This window comes from Galendromus occidentalis, unplaced genomic scaffold (genome assembly GCF_000255335.2).
Source record: "Galendromus occidentalis unplaced genomic scaffold, Mocc_1.1 scf7180000077366, whole genome shotgun sequence".
In the NCBI taxonomy this organism is placed as follows: Eukaryota; Metazoa; Arthropoda; class Arachnida; order Mesostigmata; family Phytoseiidae; genus Galendromus; species Galendromus occidentalis.
The window spans coordinates 66,623-89,479 of NW_003805354.1; the positions used below are offsets into that span (position 1 = coordinate 66,623).

General features: G+C 52.9%; 2 protein-coding genes across 2 annotated transcripts in view; both read left to right on the forward strand.

Moving 5' to 3' along the window:
- LOC100898030 (kinesin-like protein Klp10A) overlaps window positions 1-11,974 on the forward strand; it is a 37,597-nt gene extending 25,623 nt beyond the window's left edge. Inside the window, exon 9 of the mRNA XM_003742308.1 lies at window positions 11,948-11,974. Within this exon, the coding sequence (XP_003742356.1) occupies window positions 11,948-11,974 (27 nt within the window). The remainder of the gene's footprint in view (window positions 1-11,947) is intronic.
- On the forward strand, window positions 465-22,624 carry LOC100898174 (extracellular serine/threonine protein CG31145). Its single transcript, XM_018639120.2, has 11 exons — window positions 465-632; window positions 11,948-12,013; window positions 15,204-15,458; window positions 16,865-17,072; window positions 17,183-17,343; window positions 18,742-18,942; window positions 19,292-19,384; window positions 20,468-20,580; window positions 21,708-21,861; window positions 22,009-22,227; window positions 22,336-22,624. Exons 3-11 carry the CDS (start codon window positions 15,238-15,240, stop codon window positions 22,622-22,624), a joined length of 1,659 nt encoding a protein of 552 aa, XP_018494636.2. The 5' UTR covers window positions 465-632; window positions 11,948-12,013; window positions 15,204-15,237.
- Window positions 22,625-22,857: the final 233 nt, after the last annotated feature.

Genomic DNA, 22,857 nt, shown 5'->3' on the forward strand with positions numbered 1-22,857 from the left:
TTGATTCTAATTCTAACAAGATCAGTCCGAACATTGCGCGAGCGTTTTCCGGGAGGTATCGATCGATGGGACCGCCAAATCCAAGAACAGGGGGCGAGACATTCTCCGGACAACTGTAGGAACCGGGAAAGCGCATCGAGTTCATTCGCGCGGTCCTCCGCGCGATTGTCGTACCATCGAGAAGCACGCGCGAGCTGTCGATGGGGCTTCCCTCCCTCTCGATGAATGAAGCCTGCGGCAGCGACGCGCTCCTGGTGGCCATGGCGCTGGTATTCGCTTTGGCCGCAGCCATCCTGGATTCCCCTCCTGAGCGGGTGCGCTGCGTGTTCCTTCCTTCGGTATGGGGTCCCTCTCTCGAAACGGTTGGTCCCTTTCCCCGTCCCTCTCTCGCACTCCAACGTGAAACACTGCTCCACACAAGAGATCACCAGAACCACCGTTCCAAGCTCCAACACAACATCAACAACATATCATCGTAGATGGAGCCACCGCTAATAGCGAGAGTTTCCAATTAAGGAAAAACCATTCAGGATGAGAAATCGAGTGCGAGTTACTGCAATGGACCCAGTGCGCAATTAGACGCCGCCAGTTGCCAGAGTGTTCCACGAGAGAAACCACTCCAGGAAGGAAGAGTAAGTTCGAATCAACATTGTACCGCTGTCTCTGATTGTTATTATCGACGCTTTGCGTTCATGGGACGCTTCTCGATCGGAGCGTCGCGGAAATCACATGCGAATCGAGCAAACGTCGCAACGCCGCAGGGAAACTCCAGGCTTTTTCATTTCGGGAAACTCTCTCTAGTGAGCTCGGAATTCCCACGCATTGCTCTCAGCACGGGAGCGTCGCTCTCCTTCGGATGAGGATTCCAATAATTTCGAACGCTATCCTCCCGGAGTCGAATAATCGGTCGCACGTCCGATGCTTTCTGTCCAGTCGTTGGAAGCTTGTTCTTGAAGCGCGCGAAAATCTACCGAGCGACCGGGCAAGCGAGCGTAATAAGCTCGTGCGATTCGTGCCCGAACTATGTGGAAAACTCGGCCGAATATGTTCATTTTTATTCGTGGAGGCCCAATAAATTCAGTGACACGTTCGGAAAGTGGGCATGATGTCACGTCAAAATATACTTATCGCTGCTTGCGGCTTCCTAGCGTTTGTTGGTTGAGTCGTCCAACTGGCTTTCTCTTTTGTCACCGGACGGACGGACGGCCACCTAGACCGTAGACGGTTCCCGTTTCTTGCTTGACTGCTTGCTTAGTGCGTTGCCTGAATAGTTTGGAAGCCGCCACGATAGTAGATTGCTCACTCGCTCGCTCACCCGCCTGTCCAGTTCCTCGTCGCGGGGCAGCCGGCCGGTCGGTCGGTTGGTCGGCCAATACATGACGGGAGAACGATAGATAAGTGAAATGTGATCGGTGGCGCGGACGTGAAAAAATTTAAGAGAAAATATCCGAAGCCTTTCAGCTCTGCATTCTTGTTTCCGTTCCCCATTGCCGCCGAAGTCTCGTGTCAATTGTCCCGTGCAGAACCCCCACGAAATGATTGCGCAATCCAATGCCAACGATCTCTTTTCTCCATATCGATCGAAGAAATTCATTGAATGAGGCCAAGAAGCGTTCTCTCATATCTCTCGTTCTTGTTTCTGTCTCCGACGATCACCTCTCAGTCGGCCCGAATTTCCTGTCCTGTGCGCTCCTTAGTTTGTCGGAAGGGGAACGAACCGGTTCCAGAGCTCCTCGTATACCCACTCTAGTGGAACGAGACAATTTTTCCACTCAGCCGAGTCGCATCGGTTTCTCGAAAGTTTGAGGTATCTCAAACTGTAAATCTTCAACTGTGAGAGTAAATGATGGCGTAGCGAATATCGTATTCATCATCGTCACCATGATCGTGTGAGCCCGCTCGCGTGCGGCTGAGCCATCTTTCGTGCGCAGCTAGCTATCAACTTGAAGGAGCCATAGAAGAATTTCCGCCGAAGCCTCCATCAGCGCGTGTGGGGGAGAATTCCACTTCATTTGGCTTTTGCAGAGACTTTGTCCTCTGACGACGACATCTCGCGCTCCATAAACCACCAGCCATCGCCATTCCATAGTTCACCCGACTCCCATGTCCCCCGCCTACCTCGAGCCCCTTCGCTCCGCGCCCACAGGGAGGACGTCGGTTTTCGGAGTTGTCCCCGCATGGCCCCATTCCCTCTCGCTCTTGTGGGTTCCCCGTGTGCTTCACGGCGCGGCGTGAGGAAAAACTTCATATGAGCTGCGGTCTTTGGTTGGCGTCCATCAACGGAAATTCAAGTTTGACGAGATGGACGTTCTGGGCTTTTCTGAGCTCCGTCCGAGAACGGTGTGCTCAGCCACGTACAATCATAGACGTGCCAGAGGAGCGAGAGAAAGAATGAGCGAGAGAATGTCGAAGAACGTGCGAAGGGAACGACGCTGGGGTGATGGACGTGCTGTCTACTGTTAGTGGTAGAAGGTTTGTCGGAGGATGGCGAAAAGATTGGCTCTCTGGCTAAATTCAATCCCGCCCCCTCAGCGTAGGCCGACGAGCTCCGTGCGACGTTGCCGGGAGCATTTCCAATCTTTGGTCTGTCAGTCTCGATTCGTGACGCCGAGAGCCATTGGATCGTTCTGCCGCATCGCTCCATCGCAAGCAAACGATTACCATAGGCGGCCACCTCTGGGCAACTTGTCGGCTTGGGGCCAGCGAGTTCCGTGGTAGGCTGTGCTTCGATCACTTTCGTCCGCGCCGCTGTACTCCACCTCGACCACATTATCGACTCCCTGATTCAAATGCAAATGATAGCATCGCACAAACTTGCGCCGCGATCGGCCCGCGAAGGCCTACGCGGCATTCCGGTCGTACCAGCCAAGCCCCACCGAATATCCTTCCTCCAAACGAGCCTCACAAATTGTTCACTGGAAAAGCGGATATAATCTGGCGAACGGGGTGGATTTCCGCGGATGTGGCCACAGGAGAAATGGGCAGATTCCCAGGCGGGTGTTTGCATTCGTGCATGCACGCATGGATCGATCGCTCTTCCGATTGATTGCTAATGGGTGACAATCAATGATCAGCTGGAATGTGAACAAATGTTCAAAAACGACTCCGCACCGGATTGACACCAATCCACGAAAACGATGGATGTTCGAGAAGTCGTTATCTTGTCGCGAAAATCTATCGGGGACTGCTCGCCACCGTTCCAATCGTTCGCGTTACTCTCTTCTCGAAAAAGAATCACGGCAGCAGAACGCTCTTTCCGCGAGGCGATAAGTATCAATTGACTCAAGTGAACGGGAAGACTCAAAAAAGACAGGGAACATGCCCGTGACGTGGTCACGTTCCGGGAAGATATCGAACGTGGGAGCTATGAGAAAATTCGCTCATTTGTCGACACGGACCTCATGCCATCCGTAATATTGGCGGACTTGCAATCCGCTTCCCCGAGTGAGATCACGATGCTCCTGATTCTGCGCGAGTCGGCGTTCGACGATCACGACCGGCAGCTAGAGATTCGTTTAGCGCAAACATCGAACAAGACCTTCTGGAGCAGAAAGCTCGAGACAACATCGCGATGGCAACGAGTTAGCGACTCGTCGTCGTCGTTGTGGGGGAGGATCCTTTCGGACGAGGAGGAACGAGACAAGGAGAAGCGCATCCGAGGAAAGAGAATAAGGAGTCCTCACAAATTTACTCGAACGCAAAACAAATTACCTCACAGCACACAAGGCGGCCAAGTCCATTGTTGATTGGCTGTCTCGGAGCCCGCCTGTCTCCAGGCTCCTTGAAAAGAAGCTCGTCGTTCAATTTCCGCTCGGGTTCGAACTCTCCGAACGCGGCGTGAAACTGGAACGACGGACGGTCGGCCTGCCTGCCTGCCTGCCTCGATTCAATGAGAACAGCGTACTTTCCGCAGCTAATTGCTCGATGGAGTAAATTGGAAACTTTCGAATCATTAGGAGGAGTTCTTCATAAGCGACGACCATTGACGAGCTGATAAGTGAAAACCCAATGACGCGTTACCTGGAGAAAAAAACTCCGCTCATTGTCACCGTCGACGCACGCAACTTTTCTCGCTTTTCGGAGTAGTTCCTGTATTGGAAAGGAGAACAGTGACGAGACGAAACAAAAGGTCTTAAAAGATGTCATCAAAAGTTTTTCCGCGTCTCTTTTAGGGCAGGGACAGCGGATTCAACGGCCATACTCACCGATGCCGCGGGAGCTGCCGTCGGGGATGACGTGCCGAAAGTAACAGTATCCGTTGTAGGGGTGGCGCATTCGCGAAAGTCAAATCCGTGAATCAGTCCGTGAAATGTGAGAACACGTGTTGACGCCCAGCGGTTCGCTTGGCGACGTTCGAATGATCGGATGCTGGCGGTTTGACCAACCATACCATGAAGACGCTCCCAGGATCCAAGATCATTGTTCTGACCGGGCGAAAGCTGCTCCGGTCGGCTCGTCGATTTATCATCAGTGTCCATGACTGTGGATACGCGGACTCCCGTTGTCCGGACGGGTTACTTTCGATTTCGTATCTGCAGCTTGAGCGGCTCGCACCGTAGGAGTGACTCCCTGCATGCGATCGATGCTAATCAGACTGATTGAGAATGATGGGAATTCTCCGTGTTCGTCTCTGTCAGTTTCCCGCCACACGAGATCTCGCCGTCCGCGTCCTACGAGCGAGGAACCGGGACGGAAAAGTCAAAGGAAGATGGAAATCAATCGAGCCTGAATGGGGAGGAAACAGTCGAGGACGGGGGACTATGACTTGAGCCACGGGTAAAACATTGACGTTCAGATTGAGCACGCTCCGAGCTTGGTCTGCGGAATGAATTACGGCACTCGCTCACGTGTACCGTTTTCGTCGATTCCCTCAGGTGGAACACTGGGCCAGTCAATCGGTGTGGCCGCCCAGTCCTATCGAAAGCTGCAGGTCGAATGAACTTCGCTTGGAAGCTTCGCGTTCGGTTCTCAACGTCGAATCCGATGTCTGACTGAGAGAGTCGTAGTAGCTGTCATCGAAACAGGCATCTCAGAGAAACGAACAGTGTTGGAGAAAGAGCGAAGAGAAAAATTCCAACTCACTCCACGCCATTCTTCTCCGTCAGAAGTTCCGCCAGCTATTTTTGTGGGTGAATTTTCCGCGGCGGAAGCCCGACGAGGGATTCCGTGGTTCGGGTCTCCCACCGATTCTTCGACTTGCGGAGAAAGTAAATTTCATCCATAAATAACGGAAACAGCGAGGAAGGAGTGTTTGACTTTTTTGCGCGTTGTCGTTTCCCTGGCGCAGTGTCCTCCTCGAAGTGAGGGGAAATAGTGGATTTATTGGTTTTTGTGATCCCATTTTCTCCCAAAAAAGGTCAGCCGTCTGGCCACTGGGTTCGTCGAGTTCCTCGAGACTGGATCAGGGGAGAATCCCAGCGTCGTCCATTCGGTTTGTCGGTCGAGCGCTGGACGCTTGTTCTGAAATATTGGAAGAACAAGTTATTTTAAAAAGATCTGACGCGACGGCAAGGAAGCTCCTTCTTGGGTGCGTCAATGTGGCCATGTGACAGCGCGAACATCTGTGCAAACTATATGACGCAGCCTGTGTCAACCCTCCGAGAAAATTTTCCGAACGCCAAGGCGGCCGGTCCTAGAAGACGCGAGCGTTAGAGCGTTCGGAAACATGGACGAACGACTGGGCGGACGCCAGCATTCAACGCCGACCTGGATGACACCGATGAGACGTTTTCGCTTCGTTCTCGGAATGTCGATACTATGACCACCGAAGCGAATAGATCAAGGGCATTCCCAAGCTTTTTGCTCGAGGTTATGCAGAGACTGGTCACCCGGACGTCAATTATCGCGTATCCTAACCCATGGGAGAGATTGGCTCACCGATTCGTCCTTCGGCTGAAATCTCGAAGCTCGGGGTCCTGGCTCGTAACGAGGTTGAATTCGGGAGAGCGTGGACCCGTGGTTTTCCTTCCGGAAGTAGTTTGGAACAACGTGGAACTGCTGAAGCAGGCAAAAAGGAAATTCACCACCGTGGTGAACACTTAGAAGTGCCGTGGCTCTCCTCTCGAGGACAGATGACTTGACGTCTGACCGTTGTGTACCTTGCGGATTAGGGCCCCGCGTCGAACTTGAAGAGGGATTGGGTTGGGAGGATACAGGGTAGACATCACGCGAGGGAGGCCGCGAGTTCCGCCGGATTCTACCGCGATTGGTACGGCTCCTGCTTCATTTCGCCAGTCTACACCGCGCCGATCGTCTCTGACCGAAATCGATTCGTCAAAAATCCACGGCTCAGATCGAAGTGTCGATATTCTCCAGGTCAGACCGCTCGATCGGAAAAAAGATCGGTCGTCGTCGCTCCGTCGAATAGAATGTAACAGTGTCAAAGCCCGGGAATCAATGCAGTCGGTCGGTTAGCAAGATTCTGCGGTTTCCGGAGCCCGAACTCCGAGTCTGCGACGAGTTATTTCCCGGCGGGTACTAGTTTCGGCTCTCATAATTCAGCTGGACGGCGATTAAAATTTCTGAGCTTTCTCCTAGGAATCATCTAAGTGCGCTCTGTCGCAACTTTGTGTTCGGAGCTCATGGAGTATCGCTGCTGGAAGTCGTTGTTCTCTTCCACCAAAAACCATTACAGACCGAGAGCGCGGCGACGATGCGTGGCACCGCAATGTAGGTGTCAGTTTTATTTGCCGCGACGTTAACAAAAAAAATCCAAGCGCTCCCTCTGCGATTTCAGCGATCGATCTGACGACCTGGTCGATTCGGGCCGGTTGGGAATTCCATGTCGAGCACTTCTCCGAAACTCCATTCGCGCCGTTTTTCGGGAAGTTACGGCTCGCATTAATCGTCGCACAGAAATATTAGTCTGCGGCCGGCGCTGGCGATGCCGTCCACTAACCCGTTTTTCAGAATGTTTCCTCCATCATCGTCTTCTTCTTCTTCTTGCTCTTCTTCTGCGGAGTGAAGGAGGGACGGAGAAGAGACGCGAACGGCAAAAACGCCGGCGAATTTAGCCGTGGACTAGTGCAAGATAGCGGATTCCGTTTTCTGGGAAGACGGGGTTCGAGCGAATCGAGATATCCGAACGAACAGATTTATTCCCGTTCCGGTAGGGTCGCGCAAACAGCATGAACGACCGACAACGGTCACAAGCTCAGCTCTAAATCTAATTACGGGCGCCGCCGCCGCTACGGATGTCAGTGATGATAGAGAGCGAGTATAGGTAATCTCCGGCTGGTCCGAGTTCCGGCCGGCGACGTAGTCTGTAGGCACGGACGGGCCGGTACCGAGACAGTGTGTTGGAAGGATTTCCGGAGACTTCGGACTCGTAGGCGGCTTCGCACTCCCCCAGTACATATCGGATGGACGCTCGGAGCGTATCGGACAAGCGGTGTGTTTTAATCATAGCGTTATGGCAATTTCATTCTGTTGAAGTTTGTCACGCTCCGGATCCATCCGTGCCATAAAGCAGAATTAATGGCTCCGTTCCGAACACAATGAATCAGGAGGTCACTCACGAACTTGACCGGTCGCTATGGGATGATTGGCCCGTGGGCCGGTCGTTTGACGTACCGGCTCCGTTGAACCCGACGCTGGATTCGTATACCGTCGCTCGCTCGTTCGCTGTCAGGAAAACAAGAGCGGACTGAGCCGAACTGGCTATCGGTAACGAAAGTAGTACGTAGTCTCCGACTACAGCAGCGATAAGCACCCATTCATTCGGCTCCACAACGTGGAGCCGTGGGTTTTCGCCCACGGATGAAAAAGTGCCGAGCGAGACCGGAACCCGTGTCCAGACGACTCCGATGTCCCGGACGATACCCTGCTAAGACCACACTGGGAATGTTCGCGAAATGCGGGGGGTTTCTCGCGGAAATCTCGCGGGATCTCTGCGTGTCTCACGCGTGCTCCTGGAATGCTCTGCAGACTTGACAGAGTTCCGACCTACTCATTGTCTTCTATGGTCACGAACTCAGATCTCGGAGGATTCGGCCGAAGAAGCGGCGCTCGAGACGAAAAGTAGATAGAGATCGACATTCATTCTTGGGGGGTGTTTTCGCCTATCCTGCGGAAATCATAATTCGCTGGGTGCGCTGTCCTCTCATGACCGAAGGCTCAGAGGGTTCCGGTCGATGTCCTTATTAGAACCCTACGGTCGTGAGGCCTTCGAATCAGAGTGGATAACCTCTTGAACTATCACAAGCGCTGCTGATATTCTCGAGGACGGCACCATCCGCTGTCGGTTGCGTCTGTGCGGTAAGCGGGCCGGGTCGGCAAGTGAGCGTGAGTTGTTTGCTCATCTATTCAACTGTCGACGTCGATCCACGTGCCGATGTGTTCATTTGCTTCTAAATTGATCCATTGGCATTTGTGATGAATCCTTTCTCTCCTCCCGTCTGAAGTACGAATTTAACGAAGGTATCTCGGCCGCGGCGAATGACCGTCGATAGTATCAACATCGACCCCGGCAGAATCATCTAGTGGAAGCGGCGTTCGACCGCTAAAGTATTCAGCATAAGAATCTCGAAGCCAGGACCGCTCACACGGCATGCGTCGATCGTTCATGACGTGAACAAAACACGTCGCATTAGCCGTGAATATAGCCCGCGACAACCTGCGGAGATTTGTCGGTAAACTTGTTGACCGACCGATCCTCGCTGAGCAACTGGTCGACATTGCGTGTCGACAAACAGCCATCAGCGTGGTCTCGAGTACCGTATGTCGACAGCGTCTATGTCTTGCACGCTCGCTCCGTCTCTCCTTTTATGAAGTGTTTGGAATGTGGGATGAGCGGCGCTGGCTCCCGGAAATTCCTCCACCAGGAGTTCGGTTCCTGCATCGGAGAGTGGCCGCGTTCCGCCGCACCGGTCGCGGGAGTCGACTCCGAAATCACGAGATGTTCGCCGACAGCTCCTGATTTCTCGCTCCCCACAGGATCTCCTGACTGAACTCAGGCACTGGAATAGTGTCGAGCGCGCTTGGAACTGTTTTGTACTGTTCACAGTCAGCCACGGAGCTGCCGAGAGTTCGATCACGACGTCGTCAGATCGATGAAACGCTTTGTACTTGCTTGCCAGGTCGGCGAAGAGATCACAAACTAAGTCCGACTATTTACCGGATTTTTCGCAAAGTTTCGTTCCTTCCGGCTCTAGCGGTGAGCCGCAGTCGTCGTTTCGTGGCGATGACTGAGCATGGCCTGACCGCAGTCGTATCATCTCTCCAGGTTTTACTATTGCCGGGGTGGAACCGCGAACCGAAGAGGAGAGAAAAGAGAAATTCCTAGAAGATAGACATTCGGCTGTCTCCCGCGGACAGCGAAGTATGCGTCGCTCCGACTTTTCGATCAATCGGCGGAGTACTCACTTTATGGTTGATTGCGGTCGGAGAAACGACGCATCGGTGCTGGCGCTCGGATTCTTCCGGCTCCCAGTCAGGGAATCCGATCCACGAGAAAGGGTCCGACAGTCCGTCCTCGGAGTCTTCTAGACGGGAAAAGCTCGGCGAGGGACTCTATTCGTCTTTGGGAGCATCAGATCAGAAAATTTCGCTTGACTAAGTTTCCGAGGATTACGGATGAGAGCATTCCAAAATCCTGAGGGTCAGCGATTCGAAAGGCCCTCCTCTTGCTCCGTGATCAGCTCTTATCTCAAATCCGAGCCTCAAACGACTCTTCCCGACAGAATTGGAGGAGCTGTTCAGGCCGGGTGAGCTCGAAACATCTTGGAATATCTTTCTGCAGCTCTCATCTGGTTTCACGAATCTTGAGCAAATCGTCAGGATCGACTCCCTAGCCCGAGCCGGATTCCCGAATCGGGATTAGGAACACCGCGATTCGCGATTGGTTTTCCGAGACAAATGCTCACTCTGTCCCGGATTGATCCGGAAGTCCGAGAGCTCCCTCCCGATTCGGGTCCTGTGTCAGAAATGAGAACGGACTGCTCGGATTTTCAGTGTATTTAGATTCTTCCGCGAGTGTTCAGATAGTTCCGAGTCGGTGACACCGCTTTCGCCGAGAAGATTTCTTTGTCGCATCCGGAATCCGACCGATACCGTTGCTGCTTGAAAGCAAATACTTCCACGACTCGCATCGCTGACGCTGGAAGGCGCTTGTCGATGACGACGTTTGTTTTGATATTTTCAGCGATTGCAAAGAAAAACTCTCGGAGGAATAGCATACGAATCTTTGCCTCATCGGGCCGCCGCTTTCGCGTTCGCGATCGTGGAATCGGCAGGATTGTAGGTAGGTTCGTTGTTCGTGACAAATCGAGACGACAGTGAAGCAAAAAGAACCGCTTCCTCCTGGGATTCTAATGGCATCGGGCTGCCCCCACGAATCATGGAACGGATCTCTATATCAACCGGAGCTCTAATCGGAGAGCATCCATTCGAGAGTTTTTGGATGACCAACGCTCAGAATCTTCCAAAGATTGGATTGCTAGCTCCCGGGGTCAGGGTCGGGAGCGGGCTCGGCCAGCGATCTGGGCTCCGAGGCTAGGTATCCGCATTCCACGTACAGCCTGTCCACAGAGGCAATAGCTGACTAGCCCACGGCAGAAGCTGGACTGAGGACGGTTCGCCGCATTTCGAGGCAGCAAGAGAGAGAGAGAGACGTGGGCTGGGCTGTCGGTTTGCACGATCCCTGTGGACTCAATCGTCGTCTGTTACAGAGTGGCGGCCGACTATGAATCGGAAACTGATACAGCGGGTCCGACTCATCCGTTGGCCTCTATAGGTCCCAAGTTGGTCGCTTTCAATGGTTTCGTTCATAAAATCGTGGATTCGTTAGGCTGGAACACGGCGGCGACCTGGTGCAGTGACTTGATATTGCCTGCAGTGGACTGCGCACTCACTCGCTCTCTCGCCCATACGCCCACCCACACACGTAGGGAGCGGGCCTGCCAGCGAGGGTAGACAGTGAAAGTAACGATTCGCATGAGATCCGACCAACAAATCCAGTTCACGCCCGCCGTATCGAATGAGTGTCCAGTTGGCAGTTCAGCTCCGACAGCTGCTGGCATTGGATCGCTCGAGATTTGTCAGCTGCGGGTGATCGATGTCACCTATTCATGGGAGGAAACTCCGACCAGATCACGGTTTCGATTAGGTATTTGAACCTCGAAGAAGGCATATGCGCAAGATCAAAAACGAATAGCTGTTCTGCTCGAGCAAAGCTCGAAATTCGTCAAGAAGCGGAAGCCACCGGGGGAAAAGAGCGCCTCGATGTTCAGACCAACGGGAATCGAACGCAGAGACCCTCCGATACGCAGGGGACGACATTTCGTTGGTGACGTAATATCGCGATATTAGCAGACTTGCCGAAAATCGATCGCGGAGATTCTTTGTGAACGCCCTCGCCATCTGGGATCTTTTCCTGCTGTTTACCTGAAGTTCAAATTGGGACTAGCTACATTGAGTCGGTCCGAAACTTCTCCCGTCTCGATCGAAGATTTCGGAGCCGGTTCGAGCGCGGACGCGTTCAATCTCCAATCCCCAAACAGAAGCCCAAAGTCGAGATGACGTAAGCTGCTGATCGGCTACCCCCTACACGATGGGCCTGTGCGCCCAGAGACGATCGTCGCATGAGAGAATTTCGCCGCGAACAGAAATCCCAGTGGAGGATTTGGTGTGGCCTAACTGCAGAGCTGTAGAATGGTTAGCTACCCAGGCACAACCGTGCCGTGTGGTTGTGACGTCGTAAAAAGTCCAGCGAGACTCCGAGTCAGTGGAAAAGCATTGTTCGGGAGAATCTCCTGAGCCGGTGACGACGATCGGCGCAGGGAATGAGACGACGTCGGGGAAATTATTGGAGAGACCTTCAGTACAAGCGAATTTCCGCCGAAGTCGGAAAGGCCCGGGGGATTTCCGAGTCCGATCCCTCGGAAAGCAGGGGGGGGGGTCGAACGTTCTGAATACGAAATCGTACTAACTCGAATTTTCCCTCTTGCAGAAACTGCAGTTGTTAGCAGGATGTTGAGACGTGCCGCAAAACGTGGCAGACCGTAGATGGATAGGGGTAAGTCTCAATTTTCATCGCCTGCCTAGACTTAAATCCCGGGGCGGGAGCGAGCTTCCAGGGCTTGCACAGGGACTAAAATGTCAACCCAGCTGTGTTCCGCCGCCTTCTGATGGAATCATTGAAAAGTGTCTGCCAGAGCTTGTATGGAAACACGAGTCGACTGGTCCGAGCTCATGGGAAGAAAAAACCCTGGCGGCTAGGAAGAACGAGCGGGGAACCCCCCAAGCCCTCGATCCAACCAAAACCCCCGAGTCGATGCACATCGAGCGGTTCGATGTAGCCGTGGACCTGAAACCGCTTCGAAGCGACGTCGGAGACCGTCTCTCGCAACGCATTCCACGCGAGGGAGCTGAGTGAGTTCGCCCCATAAAGTGCGTCAGGACACAAGGGGACGCAGTGGATATGGAGAAGAAGCTCCACCGAAACCGGAGAGTCTGTTAGTTTGAACCGTCGATACCGAAGTGCTCCTGGAAGGCGTGTGGCGAATCCTGGATCGGGGACTTTGAGCGGGAGAAAGAGAGGAACCGTCTCTGAGGATTAGACGAGAGGATTTCGCGGACGGAAGCAATAGCAGCGAGTAAATCTGCGGACGAGCCAAATCTGTAGGAGGGCCAGCAGAAAGTGCGGACTTTGCTTTGAAAAATCTGCTTGCTCTGGAGTTTTTTATCTCCAGATCTGAGTGAGCCTGTTCCGGACCTGTATCCCCTTGTGCTCTCAACAATGGGCTTGGGTCTAGCTCAGGACTCGCCGGAGAGAGGGAACGAAGGTGGCAGAGATAGATTTCGAAAATCGAGGAAAACACGGGAAAAGGAAACGGTCCAACGAAGAGAGGAATAGCGACGATCAACAGCAGAGGAGCGCTGGCGACCGCTTCGTCGAGCGGAGAGCGAGGGGGCAGAGCGATGTAATGAACTCCTGAGTCAGCAGGCAGCGAACGAGAATGGTAGAGACTAGTAGTAGCATTGTAAGAGGATTCTGCCGATGACGACAGCTTAAAAACTTCCGCCGGCGATGGCATGACGACTAATGACCGCTGGAGGAGCGACTGTGAGGCCCGCATGAGAGCTCTCTGACGCGCATATGAGTTCAGAGGGAAAGAAATAGAGGAACACCCCAGTTGTTCCGGCTCCGCGCTCCGGACACGGTGAGGGAAACTCCACTTCTGCTCTCAGAGGGTCATGAGCTCATGAGCGATCGGGAAAACGAAGCACCGATCGGGACGTTCAGGCTCCCGGGGGAAAAGATCTTCCCACACCGACTCGGCTCGGATGATCAAATGCATTGTGTTCCTCGTCGCAACACTTCCAGGTTCATTCTGTCGTAGACGAAGAGAATTCGGATTCGTTCCCGCCGCAACAAACGCTTTGCATACCGACGCTCGTTCCCCATCTCTCGATGGTAAAGCGGATTCGTTGTTCCGTTCCTTCTTTGCGCGGCGTTTAGGTGCAGAGCTCGTAAACTTGAAACCGTTCAGCCGTCGCGGAACGATGAGGTAGCGGCATGTCGGACATTTCGGTCCCCGTCCGACAGAGAATACCAGCCTTCATCTTGTTCCACATGTTCTGCATAAATGCATTATTCGCCGAGGTCGGCCGACATCGAGGAATTCCAGGCGCGAAAGCTGCTGCTGCCGAACGCTCTCTCGTTGCGCGAGGAAAATCTTCCAGCTCCCAAAGCCTATTTCCGATCGCGCCTGTTTTAGTAGTCATCGAAGGTTCATATGCTCCTCCTCGTCCCGTTTCCCGACACAACTCTCCCACATACAGTCCCTGAGTTGAGGTGTGCGCGTTTCTTTTTTCCGCCCTCCAAGCGCGTCAAGGTATTGGATCGTCAAACTCGCTCGTCCGCTTCGCCTCTATCACGCGGAGAAACCGCGTATGCTGCTCCCGAACCTATTTCGCCCGAACTTTCTGAAGTGCGCCAACCACTCAAAAACTGCAGAAAATCAAATGCGTCCGAGCAACGCGGACCTTCCGGACACCAATCGAAAAAAAGCCGTTCGAGGCTCCTCGGAAGACGTCGAAGAAAAGCGCAAGAGCTTCAAACGATTCCTACGGCCCGCGGTGGAGACGGAACAAGTTCCAGTGCCGCTCTCGCGAGCTGCGCAAGAAAGGAGATGTCGAGGGTCTTAGAACTCGATGCTCCTAGTCGTGAAGGGCAATGAGAAACTCTGTTGACCGAAAATATAAAACTCGATGCGACCGATGAGCGTGGTCGAGCAGCTTGGAGTGAGCTCGGGAGTTTTTTTTTTTCGGCTGTCCTGAGCCGCTACGGTTCGAGGTCCGAGTCAAACTCCGGCAGCTGAGTGAGACATGGACTCCGCTGCATCGCCTGTAAACAACAGGGTGGGAGCGGCCCGAAGAGGAAGTAAGTGCAGAGCTGATTGCGGACTCCAATAACCCTGAGCATTTGCGCTGTCATGTGCCGGGGCAAACAGACGGATCCGACTCCGAGAACGGTCTGATTGCTCGCTTAAACCCGCCTCTCTGCCTGGTCTCTTTGCCCTCGGCCCTTCGATCGACTCGACAGCGGCTCGTACGGTCCGTGACGCTGGATAGTTTTTAGGCGAAGCAAAATAGTAATTCTCCCGGAGCAGGATTCGTTCCGCGGAATTCTCAATTCGCCTCGGAGCCGATGCAGTGGGGATGTCGGAGGAGATTCCAAGCCGGAGCTTATTCACAGAGAGGTCTCCAGCGGGAGCTGTACTCCGAGCTCTCCTAAAAAACTCCTCGAGAAGATTCTCAGCCTGTTGCAGATCACAAGAAACAAGGCTGCTGGGCGCCCTCCGCGATTCTGGACACGGCATACGGCAGGAGTGAACTACCGGAGGGTTTCGCAACTAGGGACGGCAACCAAGAGCAACTATGAAGCCTTATGAGACGGAGGTCCCTCTGCCTTGATTCAAAATAATGAACAGCGGACTAACCTGAAAGACTGAGAGGGAAACACTTCAAGTGTGATTCAGGAACCCAACCATCTTCAAAACACTGTTTTTGCATCCACATGCGCGGATCACATATGTCGCAGCTTTTTGTCGGAGCGGCTCAATATTGGCGGGATCGGTCTTCTCTCAAGGATCGTTCTAGACGAGGCAGCTGAATTTTCGCTCCCACATTCGAATCTGATGCCTGACCGGAGAGAGAAGTGACGCGGATGTCCTAAGATTTCCATTCTTTATTGATTCCAGGAAGCCTTAAGTGTTTCACTTAAGGAGAACGATCATGTCGTACAAGATCAATGTTCCCTTGGAGATGCCTCCTGTGCCTAACCAGAAGTCCCGAAATGCTTCCGGTTTCGGCCGGATATTCGAGGCAGCTACAGATGCGTCCACCTGCGGATGTCGCTGCAGAACTTCGAAATTTCGCCAACGGCTGACCACCACCACAATACTGTTCTGCCTCGTCATGCTCGTCTTCCTCTTCATGGTGCAGACCAAAATTAGGTGAGTTCGTCTAAATGCTTTCTCTCATTTCGATCAGTGAGAAAATCCCGACGGCCGAGCCGCCGCGCTGCTTCCAACGACTGCCAGACAGCAGCGGCCGCTTTCCCCGGATGGATCAATACAATCACAAGGGATGAGGTCTTCTCGGTCGCATAAAAACTTTGGGCCGGTCATCGCAGGATGGCTCGATCTCTCCGGTCACCGCGAAAGGTCTTGCGTCAGCAGAACGGTCTTGCTCTAGGTACCGGTCGGCGGCAGATCTTGTTGCGGAGCTTTGACAAAGGGGGAATACGGTCAAAGATCCCTGCGATATCGATGTCAGGGAAAGGACGTCAATCTTTTTGTTGCTCTCCCCTGCGAACGTTCTCGATAGATTGTATCCTCCGAAACATTAGTTCAGCCCGGGAGCGGTTTCTGTACCCGATATCCCGCCGAGTCCTGTCTGTTCCTCTCGACTAATTTACGAATTCCGAATCCTGACATGAAGAAGAACTCCCGATTCGGTTGCAAAAGCGGCAGGCGGTTCGGGGTTTGCGCCTGGAATCGACAGTGCATTTTTTGGTTTCGCCTGCAGGAGTTGTCTACCTAATGATTCTGCACCGAGCAACAAAATCAGCTTGCGAAAATCGGGATGCACTCTCTGGAATTCTGACGATTCCAAAAAAAGCTCCTCCGTCGATGACCTCAGACGGTGTTTGTCGCCGACGACGGATCCGGCTCCGATTTGGGGGGAGTCTCGATTCCGGGCTCCGAAGGGACATCCGGGAGTCACTCGTCGTGATTCATTGTCCTCATGACCCAGGAATCGACAGGAAAAATGCACCTGCTTCCTCCTCTACCGAAAGCAAACATCCCCCGCCGAGGGAGGGCGCGAATCAGAAATCGAGGAATGCCGAGGTCCACTGCGAGGAGCGCTGTCCCACCGTTCTGGTAATCTAGGAAGTTTCTGAACGACTTCGTTCCCCCGCTCTCTCCCGAAGTTTCATCGCCGAGCACGAGTCGTAAACTTTTGACTGGCGAACCAGCTGCGGCAGCCATCGAGAGATAGCGAGGCGAACGGGAATCAGAAAAGCTTCGAAGCTGCTGCTGCTGCTAATGTCTAGTAATCACCGTTGGGCAAACGAAAGCGAACACATCTACACGGGCATCGGGTCAGCCCACTCGACCCAGTCGAGGGGTGCGACCGAAAGCCGCTGCGCCTTCGTCCGCTGAACGTACCGGCGCTCGGAACGAAACTCTCCGGGAAGGCTACACTGGACAGATCCTTGCATTGGAGTCGAAAAACCTCCAAAGTCGAGCAGAGCTCCAGCTTCTCTTCTGCGCTCGCAGCCCAACTCGAGGCTCCGCTGCGTGGATACTCAATTGAATCGATCGTGGTCTAATCTCGGATCCATTCTGAATTCCAGTCCGAGCGGGGGTTTACCGATCATATCACCTATGGCCTATCGCTTTCCGGCCGATGCGAGTCAGCTGTACCCAGAGCCCACGGGGTCGGGTCAGGAACCTCCGAAGTCGGGCGGGAGAAGACTCGCGGGAAGTCCGACAGCGAAACGAAAGAAGAAAGATGAGCTCACGATGACCACATCAAAGAAACCAAAGTTGAAAATTCCCAAGGTAAGAGGAAAAGGTTTTGACCGAAGCTGGCAGAGCTCACTTGTGGACGCGAGAGGCTCCTCCCTCTCGTCTGGAGCGGAAATTTCAGCTCCGATTCCGTCTGTTTCCAGATAACCACAGAAATGAAGGAGAGTTTCAAGAAGCTTCAGCTCATCATCGACAATCGACAAGCGATAGACGACATTCCGGACAAAACGGGCCTCAAGCGTTGGATCAAGAAGACCACATCGAATCCGACCGTGATGGATCTGAACAACGTTGAGTTCGACGGGTGAGATTCACATTCAATGATTTCATGTCAAAACGATAAACGCTAGCTTAGACCAGCCCAAATCAAGGGTTGGGAGCTCGCTTGCTCCGCGGTCGCGATTGAATGAGCGAGCCCACCAAAATCGAAATCTCCACTGGGAGGGAAAGCCCCATGGGTGCACGAGTGAGCGAACTCCTTTGGTCCCCTCGATCCGTCCGCCCACTGCGCTCTGCGGTTGGCACAAAGAGGGAAGAAGAATAGCTCGGCGCCGTACGACAAGGTAGCGATAACAGTCGCAGCCGTCGCGTCGTCCCGCGCCGGAGTTCCGGCTGCGACAACACCAGTGGCAACGAAATCTACGAGCGACCGCAGAGATCCACTGGACCGTTATGGAGATGTTGGGACGCCGCTGCTGCCGCCGTCGCTGAGAATAAAAGGAGCTGAAGGCTCGTAAGACGCACATTGGCACTACCGTCACGTATACCTGTCGGCGCCTCGAATAGGAAGAAAAGGATTCGGAGGAGGAGGAGGAGGAGGTCGGGGTGTAGCCGCAGGAGGCATCCCGAGTCCGTGAGCGGAGCGAGTGACATTCAAGGTTGATGGAGGACTCGGGCAGAACGTGAAAGAATTGGGGTCTCGGTCCGGCGCTTCGGAGTTGCTTTGCTACGATACTTGAGTATAGGAGGAATTCAGTTCTCGTCCTCCGCGTTCGGCCAGAGCCCCGTCCGTATTCAAGTAGTTCGCTCGTTCCCTCTGTGTTGACACAGAAAACGCCTGAGACTGGAAGAGCGGATCCGAGTGGAGAAGCTTGCGATTCATCCTTATACTCTCGAATGAAGTGGAATTCCTGCACGGGAGCCCTAGGGCTCAGCTCCCTTCATGTTGTTCGAATGACTTGACCCGGCGCAGCGATGGCATCGTGAGAAGGATTCGTTCAATACGGTCTGAGTGGCTCGACAGGGATGCATCTGGGGAGGATGTACGGAATTCACGGAACGTGCTGCAGGAATTTCGCTCATTCGCGAGCAATATGTTTGTTTGCTCTGCTCCTCCGCGACGGAGACAGGTCGAATTTTTCGCGAGACACTACCTACGTGACGCCAGACTCCCCGAAGGCCGTGATGGATGCAATCCGAGACAACGGAATGCCTGACCCCGAGGCTTTGTCAGATTGTGTTCAGTTTATTTCGGGCACGCAAACTTGCATTCCCAACGATAGCTCTGACTCGGTCGTTCCGCGGCGCAGAGCACTTTGGGATCATCCATCGGAATCTTCTACCACGACCACGATTGGAGGATATCCTGGCGATTCCGCGCTCACTTGCCGATAGCAACGATATGAACTTTTGTTGCGAAACAGAACGACTCGGCGGATGATCCTCACTAACCCTAATTTTCTCTCTCTCTTCCCGCGCGCAGGAACCTGACTTCATTCGAGCGCTTCCATGCGGCGATTTCTCAGGACGAGCTCTACGCGAAAGACTCAACGCTCGTCGATGATCTTGTTCGAGACATGGCGAGACTTGAGATAGTTCGCGTGGTCCAGAAAGAGGGCGGAACGCAACTCAAACTCATAATTGACTACGATAATGGCGGACAGGCACTCTTCAAGCCTATGAGGTTAGTGCGATACAATTTGGAACCGTCGTCGCCTCTGTCTATCCACGACGGACAGTCGATCTTCCTGGCCCGACACCGCAAGGGCGAGCGAGTTCCGCGGACAGCCTTCTCCGTTCTACGACTCTCGTTCCTCGAAATCATCAGCATCTCGACGCTTAGCCTGCGTTCGTGGAGCTAAGCGTGTTGCTCGACGTGTTCTTTCGTTTGTTCGGAGATTGAATCGATCAATGGATCAATCAGATTGGATCACTCAAAGGACGGAGCGGGCTTCTGTCAGGAAGGACTTTCATGGCTGGAGATGGAAGAGTGTGCTAGATGCGCAATGATGAGATTTCATTCCGCTCCATAGGTTTCCGCGCGACAAAGAGACGGAACCCAATCATTTCTACTTCGTCGACTACGAGAGGCACAATGCTGAAATCGCCACTTACCACCTCGATAGGTAAGAAACCTTACGAGCTTCCACGATAGCACACAATATTCAGGTTTCGTGCTTTTTGTGAATGCTCCGCCGACCTCGGGACATTGCTGGTTCGATCGGGGGAAGCCCGAGAACAATCATCAGGTATATTCGCACCGGAGCCTATTGAGACGGAGTCGAACGAGCGACCCAGGCGTGATGACTTACCTAGACGCTGTAATCATTCATTCTTTGAGAACAGACATACTCACACAGTGTTTTGGAAGAACCGAATCGGGAATTCCTACCGATTAATTTGGGACATAATGTCGACTAGGCGAAACCGGGCTCGTCGCTCCGGAAAATTCAGTGGGAGTTCGGATCCCACAAAACTTAGAATGAATTGAGCGGAAGAATAAGAGATTATTGGAGCAGACGATTGGTATCCCTCAACTAGGAGGCAGTCGATATTCATTTCTCCGGGAGTTTTCCTGTCTTCTCCGAATCGAGAACAATATCACCTCCAATCTTTTATAAACGGGTGCATTCGTCCTCATCATCCAAGTGGAGCAATCGTCCGTGACGCGCGTACTCGTGATAACGACGTAAAAAAGAATGAGTTATTTGCAAGCCGCAACCATGGTAAACACAGAAGCGCTTACCATACTGACTGAGTGTTGTTCGTGCTCTTTATGGTAGTCGGTGGTCGCTCGATACTAGCTGGATTATCGTATCCTGAACGACAGCGTCGGGGAGGTCCAACAGGGTATCCCAATTTGCGGACGCGGTACACGGACAGTATTATGATTGGAATTGCGGGAAACAGTATTGTTGCAATGAGGCAGCGGACAACGCGACGAATGAGCTCCGGCTCCGAGGAATGAGCGCGTTCATGTCCATGAAACATATTCAAGATCCGTCCACGTTCTCGGTAGAAGCGAAATGCACGCTCCACCTTCCCCGCATAACTGCTCTATTCTCCTCGTGTCACTACCAATTATCTGGAAGACGTGTCAAGGCACAAACACCCGTGGAGCAATGCGACGATTTCCTTCCGGGGAAAGCAGATATCCGCCCCTTATTTCCGAACTCCAGGAGAATAATTGAAATATTTCTCTCCTCTAGATTACTTGGATTCCGGCGCGCCCCGCCCGTCGCTGGCCGAACTTTGAACATGACTTCGGAAATCTACGCGCTAGCTGACCAGAACCTGGCCAAGACGTTTTTCGTTTCTCCCGGTGAGTGAGGCATCCACAGAAGAGAGGTCCTTCTTGTGATAAACCGGAGACCTTCTGAGGAAATTGCGATTCTCTCCACCGCCGCAGATCCTCTACACCGTCGATTGACCGTCACCTATATTATAAGGCTGTGATACCCAGCTCCATCTTTGTGCTCAGATTGTTTATCGAGACGATGCTATTTTAGGGGAGAATCCAACTAATTGGTCTGACTTGTCGATTATTATTCATCTCATGCAATTACTTATTCGGGCGTGCGATAGTATAATAGGAGGGAGTTTTGGATATCGATTCGATTCCCTATGAGTGCCTCTGGCGAGCGACGTGGGTGGAGTGTCGCGCTCAAGTCCGATATCTGCTAGTTTTAGAGCTCGACATGCGATTGCCAATCATTCCTTCGGGGAACCTTTCCGTATGGGCAATGGAGGGGTCTCCAAGAAGATCCCCACAGCTCGACTCATGGCCGTAGGGTGCGAGCAGAGTATCATATATGTACATAGTATATCCGGACGTAGGAGAGCATTATCGAGTCGTGAATCGGAAAATGCCTACACTTGCCCCCGGGAACTTATTCCTTCCTCTACATACCCATGGTGCTGAAGGGAACGCGAGGAAGTTTTCCCCGATCCTCGGTGCGGAATTATCCATATCTTCCGAGAAACTGGAGCAAAAGCTTTTCTACTGGGACCGCGGGCACTCGAGTGACGAGGGCGTCCGTCCTAGGGGATTCTATCATTCAATCAGCTGACACGGAAGCCCATAGCCCTTCCCGCCAGCGCTATCCGAGGGGAGTCCAAAAATTCCAGGCAAAGCCTGGCGAGAGATCCGAGGCAGCCATTACTCTCCGAAGATCCAGAATCACGTGCGGCTCGCTCTCTTGTCCGACCTGATCACTCAGTGTCCTTGGGATCGATTTCGACTCGATCCTCCTCTATCCCGACGCAAATTCGATATTCATTTACTCGGCCACTAAATTGGGGAATCTCGCCATGGCCGGGAGATTCGATCGCGGTATCTGGCGTTCAATATGACATTAGGCGACTCGTGCGACTCTCTCCTGAGCCAGCATCCAGTAGAGACAGTATCTTGAACGGCTTGAGACTTATCCTCCCTCTTAATGATTTCAGCGAAAAACCTGTGCTTCAGCGGTCATTGTAGTTATTACTGTGATACTTCGCATGCCATCTGTGGCCATCCCGATGACCTCGAGGGCAGCTTTGCAGCGTTTTTGCCTTCAACAGATATTGCACCGCGAACATCGTGGCGTCATCCATGGAGAAGGTATAAATAGATCATGCATACGCAGTTCTTGATTGGCAAATTTGCATCGTTCGATTGAACGGATCTCACGGCTACGTTGAGTCAACCGTCCTTCTGGATCCCGGGCTTGCGGCACCGATGCATGATCGTTCCTTCTCTCGTTTGCAGGTCGTACAACCGGCGTCGTAAGGCGGCATGGGAAATCGATCCCGACTACTGCGAACTAATCAAGGAGACACCGCCCTACAACAAGGGACGCCGGCTGGCGGACCTCATGGACATGGCCATCTTGGACTTTCTCACCGGGAATATGGATCGACACCATTACGAGAGTTTCAAGCTCTTCGGCAACGAATCATCCCCCATTCACTTGGACCACGGACGAGGGTAAGCTGTCGGTTGAAAAATATTGGATACGTATGATCAAGCGTTGTATCTCAACTTCTCATTAGTCACGAAGCACTGCTTGTCTCTAAGATGATGTTTCCGACGCAGGTTCGGTAAAACGAAGCACGATGAAATGTCGATCCTGGCGCCCGTTTACCAATGCTGTATGATACGTCAATCCACGCTGCGCTCCCTGCTCAGTTTCGTCAGCCAGCCTGGTGGTAGATTGAGCAAACGCATGCGGAAATCCATGTCAAATGACGCCGTCGCTCCGGTACTCCTCGATGGACACCTGGAAGCTCTAGACCGGAGAGTGCACAAAATACTGGCTGTAGTCGAAAACTGTCTCAAGACTAAGCCATCAACGGAAGTGATTATTTTCGATGAATTCCTCTGAGATTTGCGATTGAACTCTTTTTCAAAGAACGAAACAAATTAACTTAAGTACGGATGGATAAGTTGCAATGCCCGCGCTTGAATCGCGCGCGCCACTAAGTCATATATTTTCTCCTTGGGAGACGTTTAGAGCTTATCAGTTCCTTTGTACGCTACATTCAAAGATTGTTCCCGGATGAGTGCACCGGATCGGTGAAAGGTTGTTGAGTGCGTTTTGAGATTTTAACGGAAGCG